This window comes from Carcharhinus amblyrhynchos, chromosome 17 (genome assembly GCF_965287045.1).
Source record: "Carcharhinus amblyrhynchos chromosome 17, sCarAmb.v2.hapA, whole genome shotgun sequence".
NCBI classification, from domain to species: Eukaryota; Metazoa; Chordata; class Chondrichthyes; order Carcharhiniformes; family Carcharhinidae; genus Carcharhinus; species Carcharhinus amblyrhynchos.
This window is the reverse complement of record NC_137340.1, coordinates 42,158,656-42,185,761: the sequence shown is the minus strand read 5'-3', so window position 1 is coordinate 42,185,761 and position 27,106 is coordinate 42,158,656. Positions and strand designations below refer to the sequence as shown.

Below are 27,106 nucleotides of genomic sequence, written 5' to 3'. Positions count from 1 at the left end.
CAAAGGCTTTGCTGAAATCAGTGTAAACTATATCAATAGTACTACCCTCATCTACACACTTGGTTAAATGCTCAAAAAATTCAATCAAATTTGTCAGGAATGACCTCCCTTTGACAAAACCATGCTGACTCTCCCTGATCAAATCATGCCTCTCCAAATGGAGGTAGATTCTCTCCTTCAGTATCTTCTCCAATAGTTTCCCAACCACAGATGGGAGACTCACTGGTCTGTAGTTCCCTGGCTTGTCTCTGCAACCTTTAAGTAATGGGACCACATTAGCTGTTCGCCAGTTCTGTGGCATCTCCCCGGTGGCCAGGGAGGAATTAAAAATTTGGGTCAGAGCCTGTGCAATTTCCCCCTTGCCTCCCTTAACAGCCTGGGACACATTTCATCTGGACTTAGAGATTTGGCGACTTTTAAGCCTGCCAATACCTCCAATACAAAGAACAGTACAGCACAGGAAACAGGCCCTTCGGTCCTCCAAGCCTGTGCTGCTCATTGGTCCAACTAGACCATTCGTTTGTATCCCTCCATTCCCAGTCTGCTCATGTTACTTGTCCAGGTAAGTCTTAAACGATCCCAGCATGTCCACCTCCACCACCCTACTTGGCAGTGCATTCCAGGCCCCTACCACCCTCTGTGTAAAAAAAAAAAAGTCCCTCTGATATCTGAGTTATACCTCACCCCTTGTGATCATCACCTCTGACCTGGGAAAAAGCTTCCCACTGTTCACCCTATCTATACCCTTCATAATTTCATACACCTCTATTAGGTCTACCCTCATTCTCCGTCTTTCCAGGGAGAACAACCCCAGTTTATCCAATCTCTCCTCATAGCTAAGACCCTCCATACCAGGCAACATCCTGGCCAACCTCCTCTGCACTCTCTCCAAAGCCTCCACGTCCTTCTGGTAGTGTGGCGACCAGAACTGGATACAGTACTCCAAATGTGGCCTAACCAACGTTCTATACAGCTGCAACATCGGACTCCAGTTTTTATACTCTATACCCTGTCCTATAAAGGCAAGCATGCCATATGCCTTCTTCACCACCTTCTCCACCTGTGCTGCCACTTTCAAGGATTTGTGGACTTGCACATCTAGGTCCCTGTGTGTCTATACTCTTGATGGTTCTACCATTTATTGTATAACTCCCCCCTACGTTAGTTCTTCCAAAATGCATCACTTCGCATTTATCTTGTTTAAATTCCATCTGCCATTTCTCTGCCCAATTTTCCAGCCTATCTATGTTCTGCTGTATTGTCTGACAATGTTCATCACTATCAGCAAGTCCAGCCATCTTCGTGTCGTCTGCAAACTTACTGATCACACCAGTTACACCTTCCAAATCATTTATATGTATCACAAATAGCAGAGGTCCCAGTACAGAGCCCTACGGAACACCACTGGTCACAGACCTCCAGCTGGAAAAAGACCCTTTGACTGCTACTGTCTGTCTCCTGTGGCCAAGGCAGTTCTCTACCCATCTAGTCACCTCTCCTTGTATCCCATGAGCCTTAACCTTTTTCACCAACCTGCCATGAGGGACCTTGTCAAACGCCTTACTGAAATCCATATAGACGACATCCACGGCCCTTCCTTCGTCAACCGTTTTTGTCACCTCAAAAAACTCCACCAAATTTGTAAGACATGACCTCCCTTTTACAAAACCACGCTGTCTGTCACTAATGAGATTGTTCTGTTCTAAATGCGCATACATCCTGTCTCTGAGAATCCTCTGCAACAATTTCCCTACCATGGACGTCAAGCTCACCGGCCTATGATTACCCGGGTTATCCCTGCTACCCTTCTTAAGTAACAGTACCACATTCGCTATCTTCTAATCCTCTGGGACCTCACCTGTGTCCAATGAAGAGACAAAGACTTCTGTCCAGAGGCCCAGCAATTTCATCTCTTGTCTCCCTGAGCACTCTAGGATAGATGCCATCAGGCCCTGGGGATTTGTCAGTTTTAATGTTCCCTAAAAAACCTAGCACTTCCTCCCTTGTAATGAAAATTTTCTCTAACGGGTCAACACCTCCCTCTGAGACACTCCCAGTCAACATGTCCCTCTCCTTTGTGAATTCTGATGCAAAGTATTCATTTAGGACCTCCCCTATTCCCTTGGGTTCTAAGCATAATTCCCCTCCGTTGTCCCTGAGAGGTCTGATTTTTTTTTCTCTGACAACTCTTTTGTTCCTAACGTATGAATAAAATGCCTTAGGATTTTCCTTAATCCTGTCTGCCAAGAACATTTCGTGACCTCTTTTTGCCCTTCTAACTCCCCGTTTGAGTTCTTTCCTACTTTCTCTGTATTCCTCCAGAGCTCCGTCTGTTTTCAGTTGCCTGGACCTAACGTACACCCCTCTTGTTGATCAGATCCTCAATTTCCCTGGTTATCAATGGCTCTCGAATCCTACCTTTCCTATCCTTCCTTTTTACAGGCACATGCCTGTCCTGCAGCCTTCTCAACTGTTCCTTAAAAGACTCCCACGTGCCAGATGTGGACTTACCCTCAAACAGCCTCTCCCAATCAACGGCCACTAATTCCTGCCTAATCCGGCTATAGTTAGCCTTACCCCAATTTAGCACCCTACCCGTAGGACATAGGCTGGGCGAATGGGCCAGGAACTGGCAAATGGAATTTAATGTTGGCAAGTGCGAGGTGGTCCACTTTGGTAGGAATAATGGTAGGAAGGACTATTACTTACGTGGCGAAAAACTGCAGCAGGCGACGGTGCAGAGGGACCTCAGGGTCCTTGTGCATGAGTCGCAAAAACCCAGCCTGCAGGTGCAGCAGGTGGTCAGGAAGGCAAATGGGATGCTGGCCTTCATAGCGAGGGGGATTGAATATAAAAGTAGGGAGGTCTTGCTGCAGCTGTATAGGGCACTGGTGAGGCCGCAGCTGGAGTACTGTGTGCAGTTTTGGTCGCCGCACTTACGCAAGGATATTTTGGCCTTGGAGGGAGTGCAGAGGAGGTTTACTAGGCTGATACTGGGGTTGAGCTATGAGGAGAGGTTGAATAAACTAGGCTTGTACTCGTTAGAATTTAGAAGAATGAGGGGAGATCTCATTGAGACATATAAGATGATGAATGGGATGGATAGGATAGAGGTGGAGAGACTCTTCCCGCTCAGAAAGGACAGTAGGACTAGGGGGCATAGCCTCAAGATAAAGGGGGGGCGGTTTAGAACGGAGTTGAGGAGGAACTTCTTCACTCAAAGGGTGGTGAATCTCTGGAATTCTCTGCCCGTTGAAGTGGTGGAGGCTACCTCACTAAATATTTTTAAGAAGCGGGTTGATGGGTTTTTGATAAGAGAGGGGATTAAGGGTTATGGGGAGAGGGTGGGAATGTGGAACTGAGCCACGACAGATCAGCCATGATATTATTGAATGGTGGGGCAGGCTCGAAGGGCTAGATGGCCTACTCCTGCTCCTATTTCTTATGTTCTTATGCTCAACACTCATCCTTGTCCATTACTATCCTAAAGTTAACAGAATTGTGGTTGCTATTTGCCGCATGTTCCCCTACTGAAACTTTGACGACCTGACCGGGCTCATTTCCCAGAACTAGGTCCAGTATAGCCCTCTCTAGTCGGGCTATCTACATTATTGCTCCAAAGAACCTTCCTGTACGCATTTTACAAATTCCTCCCCTTCCAGACCCCCAGCCCTAAGCACTTCCAGTCTATATCAGGGAAATTAAAGTCTCCCACTACAACAACCCTATTTTTTTCTGCACCTATCCAGAATCTCCTTTCATATCTGTTCCTCCACTTCCCATGAGCTGTTGGGTGGCCTGTAGTATATCCGCAGCATAGTGATTGCAGCCTTCCTGTTTCTGAGCTCTACCCACAGCGACTCATTACATGACCCCTCTAAATTGTCCATCCTCTGCACTGCTGTAATATGCTTCCTAACTAATATCGCTACTCCCCCACCTCTTTTAGCCCCTCCTCTGTCTCGCCTAAAACACTTATACCCCGGAATATTCAGCTGCCAGTCCTGTCCTTTTAACCAAGTCTCCGTCACTGCAACCACATCCAAATTCCACATAAGCGTTAAGGCCCTAAGTTCGTCTGTCTTAGCCGTTATGCTCCTCGCATTGAAGCAGATGCACTCCAGGCCCACTCAGGTCATCCTCCTCCAGACTGTTGTTCTTCTTAGCTAGCCTTGCCCTGGCCCCCAGATTGTCCCCAGCCTCTGCTTACTGACCTAATGTTTTGATCTCCACACCTCTGCCACATTAGTTTAAAACCTGCTGAAACACTCTAGCAAAACTCCCAGTCAGGATATTTGTGCCCTTCTAGTTATGGTGTAACCCATCCTTTCTGTACAGGTGCCGTCCTCTCTTGACTTCCCAATGATCTACAAATTTGAAACTGTCCCTCTTGCACCAGTCCTTCAGCCACGCGTTCAATTGTAGAATCTCCCTGTTCGCAGCCTCACTAGCACTAGGCACTGGGAGCAGTCCAGAGATTGCTACTCTAGAGGCCCTACTTTTTAGCCTAGCACCCATCTCCCTGAATTGCTCTCGTATGACCCCCCTGCTCTTTCTACCTGTGTCATTTTCACCAATGTGTCCAATGACATCTGTTTGATTACCTTCCCTTTTTTAATATGCTTCCTACCCGCTCAGAGACGACCAGTACCCCGGCACCAGGGAGGCAGACTACCATCCTGGAGTCTCATTTGCACCCACAGAACTGACTGTGCCTCTAACCATCGCGTCCCCCACCACTATTGTTCTTCTAATCCTCCTTCTTTCCCTTCCGGGCCACAGAGCCTGTCTCCGTAGGGACATACCTTGTCACTTGCTATGATTTTCTATAGAGCCTCTCAGTCTCTTTCTGAGTTCCATAATTACTTTCTCAAGGGTGAAGACAGATGTGAAATATTCGTTTAACACCCTACCAATGTTCTCTGTCTCTGCCCATAGATTTCCCCCTTGGTCCCTTATGGGCAGTACGCTTTCTCTGGTTGTCTATCCTCTTCGCATTGATATACTTATTTTAGAATATCTTAAGAGTTTTCCTACTTTTACCAGCTTCTAAGCTTATAAAAATGCAAATTGTGTCCAATAATTCATTTTGAAATGGACAGTCCCAAATGTGAGCAACACATGAGCATATCTTTACTGCAATACATATAATGCCTTAGTGGTCACCCTACGATTCCCGGCATCAGGTGACTTGTAGTGGCCAACCCTTGGTTCAGCAAAGTTAATTTCTTTTTAGCTAATTTTAATAATGAAGTTTGATTTACATTTTTTTTACCTCTTGAGGACACGTCAGAGATGTTAGTTGATGGGGAGCCTGTTTAGGTCAGTGAGCACAGGGTTGATAGATGATTGGGACTTGGTGTAGGTTTAAGGCTTGGAAGTGGATTTTGGAAGACCTCAAGTTTATGGAGGTTAGATTGTGGAAGACCAGCTACTCCTGGAATAGTCCAGCCCAGAGGTAACGAAGGCAGGAAGGGGGCTTTAGCAGCTGACTGGCTGAGACAGGCAAACTAAGGTGGTGTTGTACAGGTGGAAATAGGTGGTCTAAGTGATGGCATAAATAGACTAATAGATTGAAAAAATGTAAATTCAAACTTGGTTTTAGATTTTAAAATTCTTTCTTCAAAATGTGGAACTTGCGTGTGAAGGTGACATGAGGAATTCACTATGCAGTCCTTGAACAAATACATGGAAACTGTGACTTAATACATTTCTTTTTATCCCCATGTAGTGATTCCAATCAAAGTTTCCAAAGTTTATAGAGAAGCTTAATTTTGTAGCTGATAATTGCTAATTACTTTATAATGTCTGAAGTATTAGTTCAAAGGAGAAACACAATTCTGAGTGACCATTAAAGGGAGTGCACTGAAGGGTTTACCAGCTATGGCTCGATTGGTCATAAATTTCCCTACAGGCTAACTCAAAAGTTGTAGCCTCAAGTCTCACTCCTGTTTGTGCACTAAAAGACCTGGGTTCGCACATGTGTGGGACTGAGGGAGTGTTGCATTTCTGAAGTGAATGCCACCTTTTCAATGAGACATTAAACTAAACCTACTCTCCCAAGTGGACAAAAAAGGTACGATAACTCTAGATCAAAGAAAAGCACAAGCGATATTCCTGGTGTTCTGGCCAAATATTCATCCCTCAATCTGCATCACAAAAATAAGTCATCTGGTCATCATCACACTGGCATTGTGAGAGCTTGCTTTGTGCAAATTGATTGCTGTGTTTCTTACGCTACAACAGTGACAACTTCAAAAGTGTATCATCAGCTGCAAAGCTTCTAACGTCCTGAGCTCATGAATGGCATTATATAAATGCAAGCTTTTTTTAGGGTATGAGTGGGTAGGAATAAACAATGATGACATTTGGACTTGATTCCAGCATTTTGAGGTTGCATTTACCATGAAAATGCCTTATGAAGACCAACATCTTTTTTAAGAACTGAAATTGCACCCTTGTGCAATAGTGTGCCATTGGACTAATGATGCTTTTACTGTGGTATTCTTCAAAGGAGGCTTGATGCATTGTTCCCTATATTCCATAAGCAATGGCTGCAGAATGAATATCTCGTTGCCGGTCTGTTGTGGCAGGATGAAACTAAAAATGCTTTTATTTGTTATCAGGATAATTCTACAAAAGCAGTGATTAGTACAATCTTTGACTTAATACTTAAACTGTTCCAAAAAGAGGCTAAAACCTCTGGTGACACTTCAGAGAATAACTCCACCTAGAAGTTCTTCTTGGCCATTAAACAGAGGACTAAATTTCTTGAGCAAACTCTACTTTTATAAAAATTTCCAGGACTTCAAAGGCCAGGTTTCCTGTGAAATTTTTCATAGCAAATATTTTATTTTGCACACCTAGATATGGTGTTAATAATGGACTGTTTTTTGAGTTTGTTCTTTCAACCTAATCTTAAAGGCAATAATTCTAAACTATTCATAGAATCGTAGAATCCTGCAGTGCAAAAGGCGGCCATTTGGCCCATCGAGTCTGCACTGACTATAATCCCACCCAGGCCCTATCCCCATACATTTACCCTAGCTAGTTCCCCTGACACTGAGGGGCAATTTAGCATGGCCAATCTACCTAACCCAGACATCTTTGGACTGTGAGAGGAAACTGGAGCATCTGGAGGAAACCTACGCAGACACGGGGAGAATGTGCAAACTCCACACAGACAGTAACACAAGCTAGGAATTAAACTAGGTCCCTGGCTCAGAGGCAATAGTGCTAACCACTGTGTTGCCCTTATCGGTTTACTTGCAGTAATGTTTCAAAAGCATGTGGCAGATTCTGATGTATGATTACTGCAAATGACATCTCTAAATGAATGGATATTGACTATTTGGAGTTGTCCATATTTGCAGGTGATGTGGAAATAGGTACAGAGAATCAAGGGAAGCTGTAGTAAGTTCTTGGTAAGATGGTAGAAGTGGGAGGTGGAATTTAATGTCAGTAATTAGCTTAAAAAAAATTAAAGCAATAATTATACTTTGGGGTGGGAGGAAAGATGTTGAAAGATTAGTGAGATTTGAGAATTTTAATTTGAATATGAGAAGCACCACCTCATGGATATGGTCTTTTAAAAAATATTTCTGGGTTTTATGACAGGAGTTTTGAACATGATTGAGATGTTCTGGTGAATCTGTATAAAAGTTTAATCAGACCACAATGCAATTTTGGGCTCCACACGATAGGAAGGATGTTGAGGCAATAGTTTGTGTAGCACAGATGCATTAAAATGCTCCTTGGTATGAGGAAATACAGACATGTAGAAAGACAGTGGAAACCTATGCATTTTCATTTCAATAAAGGGCATTAGGAGAATTAGACAGTGTTTAAAATTCTGTACAGCACAGAACTTGAGTTCTTTTAGCAGTTGAATTTGTAAATTCACAACCACACTTCACAGCTAATGAAGCTTAAAGTAGCAGTCAATTTGGGCATAGTATTGTCTCAGGAGCAACAGTGGCAGAAAACAAACAATTTAACCTCTTTTGGTGATTTTAATTGGGAGATTCACATTGACCACAGCAACGGAAAAGTTTCTCCATTCCTCTTTGACTCGTTCTTTTTGCAGTATTTTATATCAATCTCAGAGGATAGAAAGACCTAACTTAACAGCATATCCAAATGACCATAATTCTGGCACGGCAACACCTCTTTAGCCACAGTGGCCCCCCCTTGCTGTGGCGGCCCTGTCAGTCCATCCAGATTGTGCTCAGGCCTCTGGTTTAGGACTCAAATCCATGATCACCGTATTCAAATGATAGGGTGCACTCAGACCCAATAAATGATTGAGATTTTCAAACTGATAGCAGGAAAAATTTGCACCGAGGTGTTGTGGAAGGCAGAAATTTGTTTGTGATCGAGCCAGCAACAATCCCTGCATTTAAGAATTGATTGAAGGAAAGCAGAATAAAGGCACATGGAATTGGAAGTGAACAATGGTTTGAACAGTCTGTTGTGTTGTAATTTCTGTGTCATTGTGTGGCAATCAGCTAGGATCAATGACTTCCCCATGTCTGTTTTGTATATTTTTTTTAATTGCAGCACTGATATCAGTGCTTTCAGCCACAAGTTTTTGAATTCCATCAAAAATCATATTAATTTTTAAAAAAAGGCATTTTCTACTTTGAAACAGAATGAAACTCTGCTGGTTTCACTAGAAATTCTGCACAGAATCAAAAGGTTTTGTATTCCTTGCAGTGTCCTAGTTTCTGACCTCAAACCTAAGCCTGCACTATTGCTTAACTGATGTCTTTTTAAAATGTTTTTCAAAACCTATGGCACGTCATTTGAGAGTTATTTGTGTCAAAGTGCACTTTGGTTAAACTTGCATTCTTACAGAAACATGACAATGTAGTTACAACTGATGCAGTGTACAAAGCTGACTCTAGCAGTGTATGGTAAGATGGCAAATATAATTTCTGATACAAGAGGTATCCTGGCACTCTTGAACAGGCCTTCCAATTATAATGTATTTGCACTGCTATGTCTTCAGTTAGATTTAAATCCTTGTTGCTGAGGCGTTTGATTACCCTGTCTCTGAATGTTTTAACTTTTTTGGCAGTGAACCAAATGTTCTACTCAGCTAACTGTTCTGCAATGATTTGTGTTTCCTTTGTGTTTAAAAAAAACTATGATCAATTTTGGAAAAACAGTTCCAATTATATTAACGCTGTGGTTAGTTACAAGTTGCATTTATTTGTAGTTTTGAACTCTTACCCAAATAAGATGTTTGACCTTCATTAATATTCAAATCTCTCCAGCCTTCTGCCAATATTTCAGCCTTTACTCTAATGTACATGTAATCTTTCGATAGTGCAGTGTTGCAATTCATTTCCAGCTAACTGCAAAAAGTTGTAAGATGCTTTATAATTTCCTATGTGCTGTGTTTTTATGTTGAGGCGTCGAGTTTGAATTTCATTTAAAATCTTCTGATTAAGTTATTCAGCACAAGCTTGGCTGAACTTAAATATAGTCTTCTCAGTTTCCAATCACATCCCAAATGAATACAAATTAATTTAGGAAGGAATATTGTTAGGAAGTAGGATAGCCATTTGTCTTGGTGGAGGTTGATTCACTTGTGTAATTTCTGACCCTGAAACACCATCTAGAGGTATTTTGCAGGTTTTGTGTACACGTGCTTGAGACTATAAATATTTCTCCAACAGAAACTGGTCTTGACTAACAATCAACTGACTACACTTCCTAGAGGGATCGGTCACCTAACCAGTCTGACTCACCTTGGCTTGGGAGAAAATTTACTTACTCACTTACCTGAAGAGATTGGTAAGTTCACGGCTTATATTGCACAACCCTGCAATATTGTACCCTGAATTAATATATATGAAAATTCCATTCATTGTGCTTTTTCATAGTAATTTTAGGTGTCGTGCCCTTTATAATGGCAAATGCTATTGCAGAAAATGGAACATTTCTGATTACAGATCATCCCAGTCAGCACTCCTAGGTTATGTGCCTCCATTCTGCCCCAGCAGTAATTCCTGTCCTCACTTTTTGCTGCCCAATTAAACATCTGTTTCATTTCCTGTACAAGCAGCTTTTCTCACTCGAGAGTTGGAATCGCTGTTAAATTAGACTCAGTTTAGAGTTGACCTGTAGGAACTGAGAACTGGATTGAAGCAGCCCAGTTTTCACTATTTTTTCATGTTTTAGTGATGCCCTCCTTTTCGTTGTAACAATTTACCCATTTAGATGGTGATCTCTTTGCCTCAGTGTGAGGTAGTAAAGGGGAGGCGGTTTAGAACGGAGTTGAGGAGGAACTTCTTCACTCAAAGGGTGGTGAATCTCTGGAATTCTCTGCCCGTTGAAGTGGTGGAGGCTGCCTCGCTAAATATTTTTAAGAAGCGGGTTGATGGGTTCTTGATAAGAGAGGGGATTAAGGGTTATGGGGAGAGGGCGGGAAAGTGGAACTGAGCCACGACAGATCAGCCATGATCTTATTGAATGGTGGGGCAGGCTCGAAGGGCTAGATGGCCTACTCCTGCTCCTATTTCTTATGTTCTTATGTTCAGTGTGGGGAGCAGGGGGATCTCTGATACTGGTCGGGGAGGGTCTCACTCTGTTCTTCTGTAATACCCTGGTCAGAGGAAACATCATCCCTGCATCCAGTCTATCCAGCCCTGTCAGAATTTTAGGCATTTAAATGAGGTTGCTTCCTCCTAACGAATACAGGGCTAGTTGACCTATCTCTCCCCATACGACAATGCTACCATCCCAGGAATCAGTCTGGTGAGGCCGGTATCCAGATTTTCAGCACACTTCGAGAGAATAAGTTATTTTTGACATGATCCCTGAACAGCTCAGTTCTAATTTTATTCTGTCCCTTCTGCATAACTCATCAGGAGAAATAGCCTTTCTCTATCAACAGTATCAAATCCTTTCATCCTGAATATCACAACAGGATCACCTCATAATCTGACATACGAGGAGAGATTGAGTCAGTTAGGATTATATTCCCTGGACTTGACAAGAATCAGGGGGAAATCTCATAGCTATGAAATTCTAGCAGGACTAGACAGGGTAGATTCAGGAACAATGTTAGAATCACAGAACCCTTACAGTATAGAAAGAGGCAATTTGTCCCATCGAACCTGCACTGACAATAATCCTATCCATGCCCTATTCCTGTAATTCCCTTACTTAGCCTGCTAGCCCCCTGACATTTAGGGCCAATTTAGCATGGCCACCCAATTCTCGTAACCTCACATACTTAGCCTGCTAGTCCCCCTGATGCTAAAGGGCAATCTCTCATGGCCAATCCACCCTACGTGCACATCTTTGGTGGGGGAGTCCAGAACCAGGGGTCATAGTCCGAGAATACAATGCAAAGTACTTAGGACTGAGATGAGGAGAAACATTTTCATCAAGACTGGTGAGCATGTGGAATTCTCTACCATAGAAAGGAACTGCGGCCAAAACATGCATGTTTTCAAGAAGGCGTTAGATATAGCTTTATGGTAAAGGGTATCAAAGCTTATGAAGGGAAGGTGGGAACAGGTTACTGAGCTGGATGACCAGCCGCGATCATAATGAATGATGGAACAGGCTTGAAGGGCCAAATGGCCTACTCCGATTTTAGTTCTTATATATTCAAGGAAATACAAACCTAGACAATGCATTCTACCCTCATAATTTAGCCTTTTTAGCCCTAATATTCTTATGAATCTTCACACCCTCCTCTGCCCCTTCAAGGCCAGTGTACCCTCCTTGAGTTGCTATGTTCAAAATTGAGTTTTGTACTCCAGGCAATGTCTAACCAGAGCTTTGTACAGCTTTAATGTAACCTCCAGCCTGCTTCAGACAAAGACCAATGTTCTATTAGCCATTTTAATTACCTTCTTTCCAGTCCACTAGCTTTTCATGATTTCTGTATTTGGACCCTCATTTCTTTGCTCATCCATAGTTCCTAGCCTGCCAGTTAAAAAAGATAACTCTGGTCTTTGTTTCTCGATCCAAATGGAAGATCTCTCATTTTCCAGATTGAGCTCCGTGTAGCTATATTGAAAAGTTGAAGCCTGGTATAGATTCCTGTAGATCCACCATCATCCTGCCAATTTCAGAACATTATGATTGCTATTGCCTCATACCTCCTAATCAGTTCCCTATCCAAGAATAGGTTGCGTCCAATTCCATATGCAGTCATTTTTGTGAAGTCTGATATGTGCATCTTGTTGAATACCTTCCAGATGTTCATAAAACTATCCACAGGCACTGTCTGAAATCCTTCAAGGACAATTAGGGATGGGCAATAAAAATGTTAGCCTAGCTAGTGATGCCCACGGAATCAAAAAGTGATCTTTCCAACCTCTTCAAAGTTTAGCTAGATTTGTTAGACATGAAGGATAGCACTGCTGCCTCACAGTGCCAGGGACCTAGGTTCAATTCCTGCCTCAGGTAACTGTCTATGTGGAGTTTGCATGTTTTCCTCATGTCTGCATGGATTTTCTCCGGGTGCTCAGGTTTCCTCCGACAATCCAAAGATGTGCAGGTTAGATGGATTGGCTGTGCTAAAATTGTCCCCCAGCAGGGCAAATACATGGGGTTGTGGGGATAGGTCCTGAGTGGGATTGTTGTTGGTCTAGGCTTAATGGGCCAAATAGCTGCCTTTATACTATACCCTCTACCCACCATTTCTCTGACCCAGGCTATTAAACCATCTCATTAGTTTCTCCATTTTTTTTCTTGTAATAAATTTCTCTTTATCTCTGGTACTTTTTCCTTTTCCTCTACTATGGAGACTAGCTCTTTAGTAAATCTACCATTTCCTGATTTCCAGTTATACTATCACCTGCATCAGTCATTAGGGGGTCCAAATTACACTTGGCTAACCTATTCTCTTAAATTTTTTGAAAAAAAACCTTTTGTGTTGACCTTGATGAGTGTGAACAAATAGGGTATTGTGGCACATTATAGGCCAATTGGTTGTAAGAAACAGCATTCTATTTTAGTCAGGCCTCAGTTGGAATACTCAGTCCATTTTTGATTTCCCTGTGCTGTATAATATTGAGGATTTGGAAAGGGTTTAAAGGAGGGTCACAAATAATTTCCAGTACAAACCGTCTTGGGTATCTAAAACAGTGTTTCATAATGGTATCATAAAATTAAATGTAACAGCAAACCACATGAGATATTGAGATAGGTGACCAAAAGCTTTGTCAAAGAGGTAAGCTTGACTTAAAAGAACGAAAGAGGTGGTGAGGCAGAAGTATTTCAAGAGGGGATTCTAGACGTTTAGTCCAGGTAACTGAAGACAAGAATGCCAATGGTGGAGCGATTAAAATCAGGAATGCTAAAGAGACCAGAATCAGTTTCATCTGAGTGTTGTGGAGTTGGGGGAAATGAAGCTGTGGAGGGATTTGAAAACAAGGATGAGGATTTTAAATTAAGATACTGCTTGATCAGTGGAGGTGAGAAAGACAGAGGTGATCGGTGAATGAGGCTTGGTGTGAATAAGACAGGGTTAGCAGCATTTTGGATGACCTTAAAAGTACAAGTGGTGGATATGCGTGAACAGCCAAGAATGTGTTGGTATTGTCAAGTCTAGAAGTAACAAAGATTCAAATGAAGTTTTCAGCAGCAGATGAGCTGAGGCAGGAGTGGAGGTGGATAATGTTACAGAGATGGAAAATGGCAGTCTGAATGATGGCGTGAATATGTGATAGGGCGCTCAATTCGTGATCAAATGTTGACGCCAAGATTGCAAACAGATGGTTTAAATCTCAAACTGTTGCCTGAGAGGGGGATGGAGTTGAAAGCTAGGCAATGGAGTTTGGAACGGGGACCAAAAACAATGACTTCCCAATATTTAATTGGCGCAACTTTCAGCTCATTCAGCATTGGATGTTAGATAAGCAGTCTGATTTTCAATGGTGGAGGAGTTAAGAGATGGTGATAAGGTAGAGCTGGGTGGCATCCATGTAAATTTTAAAATTAATGCTGTGATTTTGGATGAAATCACTGAGGGGCAGAGTATTGATTCTGGGGACTCAGCAGAAGCTCATAAGAGAATAAATCAATTGAATTGTGTTTCAGTTGACAGTTTATTCTAATTTTTTAAATATATTTGATGGGATGTGGGTGTCAGTCACAAGGCCAGCATTGTTGCCTACCAATAATTGTCCTTGAACTGAGTGCTTAGTAGGCCACTTCAGGGGCAATTAAAAGTCACTGTCATGTGAATAATTAGAGAACACAGGGATCCCAATTTTGAATTGTGTATGGCCAGATCTAGGTTAGATATTAGCAGATAGTTTTTTTCCCAATAGTGAACCTCTGGAAAAGGTTCTGCCATGTTTTGTGGTGGACACTGATTTGCTGAATTCCTTCAAGCAAGGGCAGAGGAAACAATTTTTACCACTTTGAGTTGAGAGGAATTCTCCATGTATTTTTTTTCCTTCAAATTAATCTCAATTTTTATCATTCCTCCCAGGAGAAAGGGATAAGCAAGGGATTGCAATTGCATGGGACTAGCTAGATATGGGTGGCACGGTAACAGTGGTTAGCATGCTGCTTCACTGCTCCAGGGTCCTGGGTTCAATTCCCAGCTCGGGTCACTGTCTGTGTAGAGTTTGCACATTCTCCTTGTGTCTGTGTGGGTTTCCTCCGGGTGCCCTGGTTTCCTCCCACAGTCCAAAGATGTGCGGTTAGGTTGATTGGCCATGCTAAGAAATTGCCCCTTAGTGTCCAGGGTAGCGGAAGTTAGAGACGTTAGTGGGTAAAATATGTAGGGATATGGGGGTAGGGCCTGGGTGGGATTGTGTTTAGTGCAGACTTGATGGTCCGAAGGGCCACTCTGCACAGTAGGGTTTCTGTGATTTCTATGATTCTAACTAGAGGCCTTCCTCTGCCAGGGTTGGTTAGCTCAGTTGGCTGGACAACTACTTAGTGAGGTGGAGCCACACCAACAGTGCAGGTTCAATTCCTGTATTGGATGAGGTTATTCATGAAAATCCTTTCGTCTTAACCTCGTCCTTCACCTGAGGTGTGTTAATTCTCAGGTTGACCATGAGTCAGCTCTCTCCTTCACGGAGTAAAACAGCCTATGGCCATCTGGGACTATGATGACTTTACCCCTACCTATTGTCCACATGTTCAATATCCCTTGCAAGCTTTTTTCTGATTCCTTTTTGCAGCTCTCTCAACTTTTTGTTGTCCCTTTGCTCTGCATTCATAATTCAGTGTGGAATCATTACTTTGTTCCCCCAACTGTCGTAAGTAATTTTATGGATTGAACTGAGGGCGGCTGTTTCAGACTTTGTGTGAAGGGCCCACTACAGGTATTCACACATTCCAGGCAACCTTCAAATATTGGCACACTTCAAGAAGACCTTGACCTGCATTCCAAAAGAGAGCCTTACTCCATTGTAGAAAACATTGTTTTTGTGTAGCAACTGAAATGATGTGTTGAAAAACACAAAGTAAGATACAGACACCTGACTTAGCTGATCTCCTGATTTCACTTAAATAAATGTGTGGTAGAATGGACAAATAATTAAACGAAATAGTTGCTTTAAATAATGATTTTTGCAGAATTTCAAAAAACCTGTATTGTTTTGAATAGCGAGTCCATTTTAATTTAGATTTACTAATATACCCTCCGATGGTCAAAACCAGGTGATTTCATACATTATTCTCAAAACATTAACAAATCAATACAGATTAATTTAAACATACAGCCAATGTTAAAGTTTGTGTTATGGCTGTCTACTGATCTACTTCCTTACTGAACTTATTGATATAAACCCTAACCTCTAGTCTTTGACAAATCCATTGATTTGAATTAGCTGTTTGTGTTGTACTTGTTTCTTATCACTTATTTTTCTTTAAGTTCTCTGTTAGTTTCTCCCCAGGAGTTGAGAGCGGTTTTAGAACAAGTTATGGTACTTACTTCCAAGTCTGTGCAGTCTTACGTTTTCATATAAGTTGCATATCCAGTACAAGAGATTAATTGCATTAATTGAACACTTGGATTTTTTTTTTTGCAGGTACACTGGAAAATCTGGAGGAGTTGTATTTAAATGATAATCCAAACCTACACAGCCTTCCCTTTGAGCTGGCACTCTGCAGCAAATTGTCCATCATGAGCATTGAGAACTGCCCACTCAGCCACCTCCCACCGCAGATTGTAGCTGGTGGTCCGTCCTTCATCATCCAGTTCCTGAAGATGCAGGGCCCTTACCGGGCCATGGTCTGACTGATTGGAAATTGTTGCATACACTGTACAAAATATAAAATGCATTATTGTCATATATAAAAGCAATTTTACTAAGACTGCAGTATGTGTTTCTGGTAATAGAGGAATCGTAGCCATTTAGAATTTTTTTTAAAAAAACCTGTAAAGAATTTCAGTGCTGGATTGATGTTTCCTCACAATTAAATAGATGTATGTTAATGTGAGAAGTACAGTTTTTTTGTGGGGAGTGGGAGTCTAGCAAAATCATGAGCATGATTTTTTTAAAAAATAGTGTGCATTTATAATGCTATTCTGTGTATTTAATACACAGTTTAGTATTTTCTTTATGATGAACTCTTTTTGTGCTCAAAGTGACAGGTGTAGGACCCGGGGAATCCCAATCTGAAGAAATAGGTGCCAATTACAGACTTGGTTTTTCCTCCTCGTTATCGCGCACCTTTGGTTTGCTAAAACATGTTCGTCATTGCAAAAGCCTGTAAATGCTACATATCCAGCATTTTCCTTCATGTCCTGGTCGAATTCAGTGATTGACAGAAGTCAGACTGTGAAATCTTAAGGGTGGAAGGGAGGATTGAGGGGAGGGGTTGGGAGTGGGGGGAAGCTGATGAATAATGGAAAGAAAGATGGAAAAAAACAGTTAGGCCGTAAGATTGAGAACACTCTAAGCAGCATAACCTGTGACAACAAAGGATGGAAAGAAAAATAAAACCAAAGACAGAAATACAAAAGGAAAGTAAATTGAATCAAAATGTAAAAAGATTAAAAGGTCTTCTCCTTACACAAATGTTTTGTATATTTGAAGGAAACTATTTGGTTGGTTTTCTGGAAGGAAAGTCTTTTCCCTAATTTTGCTGTATTCTTGACCTTTTCCACAATTTTTATAGTCACCAAGATTTAGCACTTGATTTGAGCAGTGTTGTGATGCTTCACAGCCAATATGCATATAATATGGATATACTGGTCGTACAGTACACTGCTTCATAGTTTACCTGTATTATGATCTATCTAGTATACACAGCAATACAGCTTTTAAAGTTTGCCCGTTTATCATTTTGTTGCATTTGAGGGTAGAAACGTGAGTTTCAGAGCAAAGCAAACAGATGGTCTCAGACTCAGCTAATGTTTTCCTAAACAACTCGAGGGAAGAGTTCGCATTTATTATACATGTAATACTTTCCCCACGAAGTCTGAATCGTTTTGGGCCCTGGGTACATAACAAAATGTATTCTCACTCCCCCAAAGTCCTGCGACAAAACCACCTTTTACTCACTACTTTTACAGCTTGCAAGCACGTATGGTGATCTGTGTCAAGTCTGTTCAAGTAATCAAAGGTTTAGTATTTTTACCTGTCCTTCATGTTGCATCGGCGCATGAAGCTATGTATGGAGGGCTAATTTTCCTCGTACTGTACATTTTTTTGCTGCTGCATGTATTTTTCCAAATACTTGTATGTGTGGGCTAATTAAGTGTGAGCAGTTTCCTTTTAGTCTTGGTTAATGTGAATACTAGTGTGGTAGAACCATGAAAAATGTCATGAAGTTTTTAGGAACCCTTCTACAAATACTAAGATACACATAGTATTGATATAAGCCAGTCTTTCTGTCCAGTATTCACTTGAAGAATGTTCCATGGTTGGAAATGGTTGATTCATTCTCTGTACAGGCTGTTACCAGTTGCCTTTTTGAGTTGGTGTGGTTGCATATCATTGCATGTTGTCAGCATCTTTTTGATACAGGAAGGCTTTTAAAATCATAAGATTTGAGCTCCTCTATCAAAATATTGATGCATTTTAAGGCTTCAGTTTCTCTGGTTAACTGAAAAGATTGCAGTTTTATTTCACTTCCCTTTCAAAAGTTTGCAAAACTGAGGTTACACTGAAATGAAACCACTTGTGTCTTCTGCAACAGTAGGGCAATGCTCCTTAATAAGCGGGTTGTCATTGGTCTGCAATTTGTTGTTGCTCTTGATGAATCCAGATCTGTGTTAGTGGACGTCCACTTCAGCACTGCATGAAAATATTGTAAGATTGTTGTCCAGGTCAATGCACTGTGTGTTGTCTTATTTCTTCTAAGGGACAGCGCTGTCCTGCAAAATTCACAAGGCAGAAATTGATCTTAACAAAACCAAGGGCTATTTACGGGTATCCAGTAGGGTAGCAACTGTTGAATGAATTGCAATCAAGACCATAGTTTGGAAAACTGTCAAAAAAGCCAATTTATTGGAGGTGTCCTCAACAGTTGTAGACCTCTAGAATGTCCCATACTAATTCAAGTTTGTTACGAAATTTATACACGTCCCTGTCAGTTCGACACTAAAATATAGAATTTTACAGCAAGTTTTTAAAAGTAAAACTCCAGTGGCGAAATCTAAAGTCAGCACCCACGATGAAACCTATTTAAGTTGCAAAAATATATATAATAGAGCAATTTAGATTGACTACTAACAATGCTGTCCCTGTAAGCTTTGTTGACCACTTGTCTCACCAATGCTTTCTCTCGCATGTTGAGTAGCCTGCATTGTGCAATTGTAAGAAATCTCCATGGAAAAAAAAATTATTGATTTTGTCCTTTGTGAGAATAATTGACCACAGTTGCTGTGCTTGGTGTTTTCAAGTTTTGCCTTTGACTCCCAAGTATTCTATGAATGAGATATTTTAGTATGCAGGGCGAAAATGATGTAAAGCTTTTGGTGGTTAAAACATGTCAAACAAAAACAATGTACTTTTAACTGCAGTGGGCAGTTTAAATTGAAATTTGGTGTATTTATGGTTATTCCAGTGTATGAACTGTCGGGTGCTAATTGTACTTTATGGAACACTAGGAGATTGAGTGCGACATGGTCAGTTTTTAAAAAATTGTTACCTAAAGTCTTTAGCCAATGTACGTATTCATGTCTTTGGGTTTGATTTTTTTTTAATACAGTCTGTTTAACTTTGCGTCGTTGGTAGAGCATGATCTGTTTTTACATGCAACTTACCCAGAATGAACAATTCTTCGCACCTGAAAAAGTCTTTATTCCGATCCATGCTGAAGCCTAACAAAAACTTTGTGCTTCTGGTTTTAGTTAAAAACAAAAACAAAATGGCCCAGGTATTTTTCAGCCATACAGTGAAGTTTTAAATCTGCAGTATTCACTTTATTGTTCTGTTCACTGGTACTTTAAAGTAAGAATGGATAGTACTCCCTTTTCAACTTTGACCACGCAGTTGAACTTTTTATAAATATAGTTTTGGGATTTAGTGAAAAGAATTGTTAAGCTGCGTAATCATTAATCCATCATTTCTGACCTCTTGACTGCATGAAGGCTAAGGTGAGGAATGTTTTATAGATTTTTTTCATGGCTTTGCTCTGTTATCTGACAGGAAAGAAAAAAACTTTAGTGAAATATGTTGTAAAAAAAAAATTTACAGATTAGCACAGCTGCTTTATCCAATTAGTTGCAGAGTTCATAATTTTTCACAGATTTAGGGGTGTGACTGGTGAAAATGTGCAGTTAAAAGGTGGTGTCGTAGTAACTATTTGTGTCCGATAAACTGAAAAGGGTTAGATCTTTGGAGTTTCAGTAATCGCTGATCACTTTGGGTAGGTGCTGCCTTTGCTATCTACCATGTTTATAAAACTAGCTCCCGTGTAAAAGCTGCATTAGTATTGTCTAGAATACAGCATTTGGAAATAAAGTTGAGCAGGGAAAGCAGCTTAGTAAGTCACATAATACAAGACACATCTTGAATTTAAGTGCAATTTAAAATAAAGGATTTTATACAAACATATCCCTAAAGGCAGTAAGTAACTTATCAATTATTCTGCACCAGTCCTTGTTGATTTTGGAGAAGCTAATTTGGCTAAATAAACCAGTATATCTCTAAATAATGGTTCGGTTACTTTGCCTGCCTGCCTACCTTTTGGCAGGCCTTTTACCAGATCGCACAAAATATTTTTGTTTGGTAGTATGATCAGACCATTAGATTCACACACCAAAATTAAGAATGTACAAACTGGTAAACAAACATTTTTAAACCAATTGTCAATTATCTTATGTCTATATAAAAATTGCCTTTTGTTTGTTTTTATAAAGGTCATTCAGTGTATCAGTACATTCATTATAAATAGCAAATTTGTAAATGAGCTGTTGAGTCTTTTGCAACTGTTGCATGTTTTTTTAAAAAGGCTTAAAAGTGTACAATTGACTTTGATCCGTGGGTGTGGGGAAGGGGGTGATTTTTGGCTGCTGTTTTGAAAGGAACATTCACTTCCGCTATAACGTTTAAAAGTAAGATCATTAATATTTCTGTTCAGGTAAGAATATTAAGACAAATATCACAGGTGATAATTGTATATCTGATTTGCTATTTCATATTGCACATGAGCAATTGACATTTAAATGTGTTGCCAATGTTTCTGGTGTAAACAATATTAAACTATTTACTGAAACTTTAATGTTTCTACAATGTGTTAAATGTTGATCCTAGAAATTGGAGAAACCTGAATAATATCTAATCCTATAAATGTATACATGTAAGATTCAAAAGCTGAATACAAAAGTTGACCTTTTCAAAGAGACTTTCTTTTTCATAGATCGCACGAGTATCAAAGAAAAAAATTCTTTTGAGACTTTGTGTGCTTCAAAATATCTTTTGGGTTACAATTATCAGGGCTGGTTCGTATTCCTAACGCACGAGAACAAGTAGGGCACTTAGAAGATACAGTTAAGCTAAATAACAGCGCATAACCTTCTGCACAGATCACAGATATCACTTTTATCACCATCAGATGCTGACTTGACCCCCTAGCTATTTTATAAAGAAATTAAAACCTATATTGATTTTACGTCCAACCATTTACCTGTCTCTAATGATAGAATAATAAATATCATTGGAATTTATGCCACAGGTAAATAGTTCTGATGTTTTTAGTAAATTGTGCCGGGGGGGATGCGGTTCTGGCCATGGATTAATGATCTCAATCCTCTAGAGTCTGTCAGCGAGCATTGTGGCCCTTGTTCCATATTTCCATAATCAGACGACTGGAATTTGCGGCAGTGTGAAAGATAGTCGTCATGGCATTATCTAAAGATGTTTGAGGTCGCCAATAAAAATCGAAATTGTTTTCTTTTCCTGCTGAACATTGTATTCAGAAGTGTTGGCACAGCCGGCAGTATGTAAAATTATGTCACATCTTTAGGCCTGATTTATGGCAGGGAAACGATGATAAAGTTCAGAGATGTTTTCCTTCAAATCCAAGTGGGAATTATTTTGCCACAACAGTAATCCAAGTCAGTTGAAATTATTAAAAGCTGCTTTCAGTGATCCCTTACCTATAGAAACAGTTTTAACAACGTATCCTATTTATTCAGTGATGTATCTTATAAAAATAATTAAGATTATTTTCTTTCCCCTTCCAAAAATCAAATCACTTCCATTTCTGTCCTTCTGTGAAATTGTATAAAACAGTTCTCTATGTTCCCGTCTCCTCCATCATCATAATATACTATGTTTAGTCGCCTGGTTGTTTTTGCCCCAGCGAAGTAAGCCAATCCCATTTCTCTTGTTTTGAACTTTATTTTGAATTCAGAAATGCTATCAGATAATCCTCACTTCAATTTTAAAGTCTGTTGTTTGCATATTGCATTTAAACCAGTTGTCAATCGCAATCACAATTTTTGTTATCTTACCTAAACTGGTGCACATCAAAACTGTTTTAACGTATTTGAAACCATTCAGTGAACCAAAGACAGACTTTTTCACAGTATTCATTGTGACCTTCGCTTTTTTTAAAGAAAACACTGGAACATTCCACTAACTATTGAGAACATAAATCGGCAATTACCTAATATTCCAACTATGTTTTGTCCAAGCAGGTGTCATATGAGTTAACACTGGAGGAAGCCTACATGACTTGTGATTTAACTTGGCCCTTTTCCACCTATAAAGTTACAGCTATTTCCTGATTCCTATCGCTGAAAATTGTTCTTGATTGTACCGAGTGAGTCATGTTAAGTAAATATGTGATGCGTATTGGGTTTTGAAGAGTTAATTGCTGTTAGTTCAGCAGTAAGCAGGCAATTGCTTGCATGCTGGAATGAGTGCAGTATTCTTTGAGGTGGAGCGGAGGAGTGTTATAATGTTGGTTCCAGATCCAGCATCATCTGTTCATCTGGCTCAGGCTATGGTTTAAAATCAAACATAATAAAATTTCACATTGTAGTTGTCAGTTTAGTTGCATGTGATTCCATTTTAAAAAGTTTGTTTACTGGTTATTGTATTTGGATAAAACCTGCCCAACTGCATAAAATGGATACGACTATCTTAGAATCATAATGGTTATTAGCACAGAAGGAGGCCATTTGGCTCATTGCCTGTGCTGGCTCTCTGAAAGTGCAATTCACTTCATGCCACTCCTCCTGCTGCCTTCCAGCAGCCCTCCACATTCTGTCTCTTCAGGTAATCCTGGACTCGTCCTGTATTCTTCAGATGAATCTACCTCCACCGCCATATCAGGCAGGACATTGCAGATCCTAAGCACTTGCTGCATCAAAAGGTTTTCCCTTGTGTCAACGTTGCTGCTTTTGCAAATTACCTAACTCTCTGCTCTCTGGATATCAATCCTTTCACCAGTGGGAACAATTCCTCCCTATCTACTTTGTCCAAACCTTTTACGATTTAACCTTCCCTGCATGGGGAAGAATCCCATTTTCACTCTATGCAACTAATGTTCCTCATCCCTAGAACCATTTTCATGAATCTGATCTGCATCTTTCTAAAACCTTCTTCCTGAAGTGTGATGTCCAGAAGTGGATGCAATACTCCAGCTGCAAAGTGATTCAATAGTTTGACATTTTTCACCAGTTTCTAGGCATTTTCAAGAAATGTATTAGATTTGTAATTTGAAGAAATTCTGATGTTTAAGCAAACATTGTGGACTCGTTGACTTTAAAAGAATTTACGAACAGATGGGATCAAGTCTCCTTTCTGGTTAAGAATGTTAATTATATGTAAGCAAAAAATGTGGTGTTAAGCTGGGTCCCAGTGGATCTGAATTGCAAAACTAGCTTGGATTTGTGACAATTGTTTGTTCACCCTCTTCAAGCCCATAAAGGGAGGTACTTGTATGATGGAAGTACGATGGCATGGGAGTCTTTGCGAGATGGTTTTGTGTATGGTCTTATGGGAATGCAGCAAGTGCACACCACATCAGACCCAGGAAGTGCTTAAATGTGTCTTTGTGCTAATTGCTTGTTTAATTTGTATCTAGGATTACCAATCTGCCAAGATTGTCCTAGTACATCTGGGAACTAAAGCTTAAATTCCTGGACAATTTCCTGCCCACGTTTGGATAAAAATCATTAAAGGTGTCAAACATTTTGGTTCTCCTTGATCATTTTTTTTAGACAAATATTGGAAGATGCAGAAGAACATGATTGAAAAAAGTTTGGAAGTCGTGATGAAATCTTCAGGAGTACAGCAACAACTTTTTTTGTATAGCACCTTTTAATATAAAATGCCCCATCACACTCCGCAGGAGCATTACTCAAAAAAAAAAGTCAGAGAAGGTGATATTGGGTCAGGTGCCCGGAAACTTGATCAATGGGAGGTTGCCAGAAGCCTCTTAAAGAGGGGAAAGAATTCCAGAACCTCGGACCTGGGCAGCAAGGATGCTGTCCACAATGTAGAAACAATTAAAAATTGGGCGTGCTGAAGAGACAAGAATTGGATGAGTGCAGATATCTCGGAGTTTATGGGGCTGGAGGAGCTAATGGATATAGGAAGGGGCGATGCTATGGAGAGTTTTGGAGAACAGTACAAGACATATTTAAAGTCATGTTGCTTGACTGAACCAGTGTAGATCAGTGAGCATAGGTGAATAGAACTTGCTGTAAGTTGTGACATGGGCAGTAGAGTTTTGGATGATGGGTTTGTAGGTCATAGAGCATGGGAGACCACTCAAGTGCATTGGAATATGTAAAGTCTAGAGATAAAGCATGAAAGAAAGTTTCAGCAGCAGGTGAGTTGAATTGGGCAAAATCAGGGGAGACAGAGGTGGAAGTAGGCAATCTTGGTGATGGTGTGAATGTGTATTTAGAAGTTTATCTCCAGATTAATGCAAAGTTGCAAACAGATTTAATCTGACTTGCCAAAGTGAGGGGTGGAGTCAATAGCTAGGAGCAGAGATTGGAATGGAAATCAAAAACAATGGTTTCAGCTTTCCCAATGTTTAATTGGAAGAAATTTGTGCTCATCCCGTATTCAACATGGGATAAGCAGGCTAATAATTTAACAACAGTGGAGGAGTGAGAAAGGTGGTGATGAGGTAAAACTGGGTATCATTGGCTTGTAAATGGAAACCTGACTTGTTTTTTTGATGAAGGTGCTATAGTGCAGCATATAGATGAGAAATAGGGAGTCAAGAATAGATCCTTGGATGGGGGGGGGGGAGAGGGGGAGGAGGTGGGGGAGCGGCACCAAAGGTAATGAGAGGAAACAGGAAAAGGATCAAGTGCAAGTGATATTCTGGATATGTTTAGTTAAGAATGGAACCAGGCACAAGCAGTCCAATCAAACTGGATAACAGTGGAGAAGTGTTGGAGGGGGATGATGTCAAAGGCTGTAGATGGGTTAAGGAGTGGTAGTTTACCATGGTTAAAGTCACAAAGAATGTTGTTTGTGATTTTTGAGAGCCATTTCAGTCCTGAGCCAGGAGCTGAAATCTAATCACTCCAAACAATATAGGAATTATAGGAATAGATTTACATGGTGACAACATGGTCGATGACTTTGGAGAGGAAAAGAAGGTTGTGATGGGGTTGTAGTTTGCAAAGATGTTTGGGTCAATGGTTTTTTTTAATAGTGCAGGTTTAAAGGAAAGGTAACAACTATAGAGAGAAAAATTAATAATATCAGCTAATATGGGGACCAGAAGTTGGGTGGTCAGCAGTTTAGTGGGAATAGTGCAGAGGGAATGGGAGGTGGGTCTTGTGAATAAGATGAGCTCAGGCTGTGAAGGGAGATGGAAGAGAAATTAGAGAAAAATGAGAGTCTAAGGCTAGGGCAGAGGATGTTTAGCCTGGTGGAAGGTCTTTATCCTACAGGTCCATAAACCCTTCACACTTATTGTTTGGAGATGAGGGTGAAGCAGATAGGAGAGAGATTTAAGAAGTTTGTAGTAAAGAAAAGGAGGAAGAGATTGTCTTTGTGTCCTGGTCCTGGAATATTAAGTAGCTAAAAAGTGCTTTGTTTTCCAGCCAGATCTGGCAGTGAACCAGGTGGCTGCCATATCTCCTCAGGAGAGGAGAGGTGAAGATATAGATCGCAAAAACCTCCAACTGGACTTCATGAAACATAAAAACCATGGACACACCCGCTGCAAGTAAACAGGCCGAATCACAATATAATAAAAAAAAAGGCAGGTTGTACTATGGGGGGTTAATTTTCAAAATATTCCAATATCAAAGCAAAACTGACAAGGGACATAGGGATGTTACCCATCAGATAACTCAGGCTGGGGTGGGGCATTAGAACAGTGATCACAGACAAAGCATCAACAATGGCCATGAAGGAGAGGAACTTGTTACGTTCATATCAATCTGGGAACCAGTCACTTGAATGGATTCTATTATTTTGGTTATGGAAACAATATCAGTGAATAGATTTATTTGGGCATGTAACAGGCTAAAGAGATTAGAGTGCTAAACACCGCCCACTGGGGATTGTGCAAGTGTTTTTAGCCAAATCGTGGTGATATTGGCCTGAAGGTTTTGGATTGCAGCTGAGAAAGTGGGGTCAGGGATGGTCAACCTGACTCGAGTACACAATTTTCAGCAGAAGGACCAACCATGTGGGGAGTTGTAACTTATCAGCCATATTTGAGGGACATTAGACCAAAGCTTTGAGGTAAGTTAAGGGTAATAACTCAATCCTGACAAAGTTTGGGTTTGAATTGAGGAAGATTTTGTACCGAAATGTGGGCTTTTGCTGGTGGTTTTTCAGTAGAGGCTTTCTCATAAGTCATGGTTTTCAATGTCACAAACAGAAAAATGCTGGAAAATAAGAACATAAGAAATAGGAGCAGGAGTAGGCCACCTGGCCCTTTGAGCCTGCCCCGTCATTCAATAAGATCATGGCTGATCTGTCGTGGCCCAGTTCCACATTCCCGCCCTCTCCCCATAACCCTTAATCCCCTCTCTTATCAAAAACCCATCAACCCGCGTCTTAAAAATATTTAGTGAGGTAGCCTCCACCACTTCAACGGGCAGAGAATTCCAGAGATTCACCACCCTTTGAGTGAAGAAGTTCTTCCTCAACTCTGTTCTAAACCGCCCCCCCTTTATCTTGAGGCTATGCCCCCTATCCTACTGTCCTTTCTGAGCGGGAAGTCTCTCTCCACCTCTATCCTATCCATCCCATTCATCATCTTATACGTCTCAATGAGATCTCCCCTCATTCTTCTAAACTCTGACGAGTACAATCCTAGTTTATTCAGCCTCTCCTCATAGCTCAACCCCTCAACTCCGGCATCAGCTTAGTAAACCTCCTCTGCACTCCCTCCAAGGCCAAAATATCCTTGCGTAAGTACGGCGACCAAAACTGCACACAGTACTCCAGCTGCGGCCTCACCAATGCCCTATACAGCCGCAGCAAGACCTCCCTACTTTTATATTCAATCCCCCTCGCTATGAAGGCCAGCATTCCATTTGCCTTCCTGACCACCTGCAAGCTGGGTTTTTGCAACTCATGCACAAGGATCCCGAGGTCCCTCTGCACCGTCGCCTGCTGCAGTTTTTCGCCACGTAAGTAATAATCCTTCCTACCATTATTCCTACCAAAGTGGACCACCTCGCACTTGCCCACATTAAATTCCATTTGCCAGTTCCTGGCCCATTCAC

At 40.9% G+C, this 27,106-nt stretch overlaps 1 protein-coding gene across 1 annotated transcript in view; it reads left to right on the top strand.

The window, feature by feature from the left end:
• shoc2 (SHOC2 leucine rich repeat scaffold protein) overlaps nt 1-20,664 on the top strand; it is a 113,692-nt gene extending 93,028 nt beyond the window's left edge. The window contains exons 8-9 of the mRNA XM_080205860.1: nt 9,684-9,801; nt 16,020-20,664. Coding sequence (XP_080061986.1) covers nt 9,684-9,801; nt 16,020-16,228 — 327 coding nt within the window. The 3' untranslated portion in view covers nt 16,229-20,664. The remainder of the gene's footprint in view (nt 1-9,683; nt 9,802-16,019) is intronic.
• Nucleotides 20,665-27,106: the final 6,442 nt, after the last annotated feature.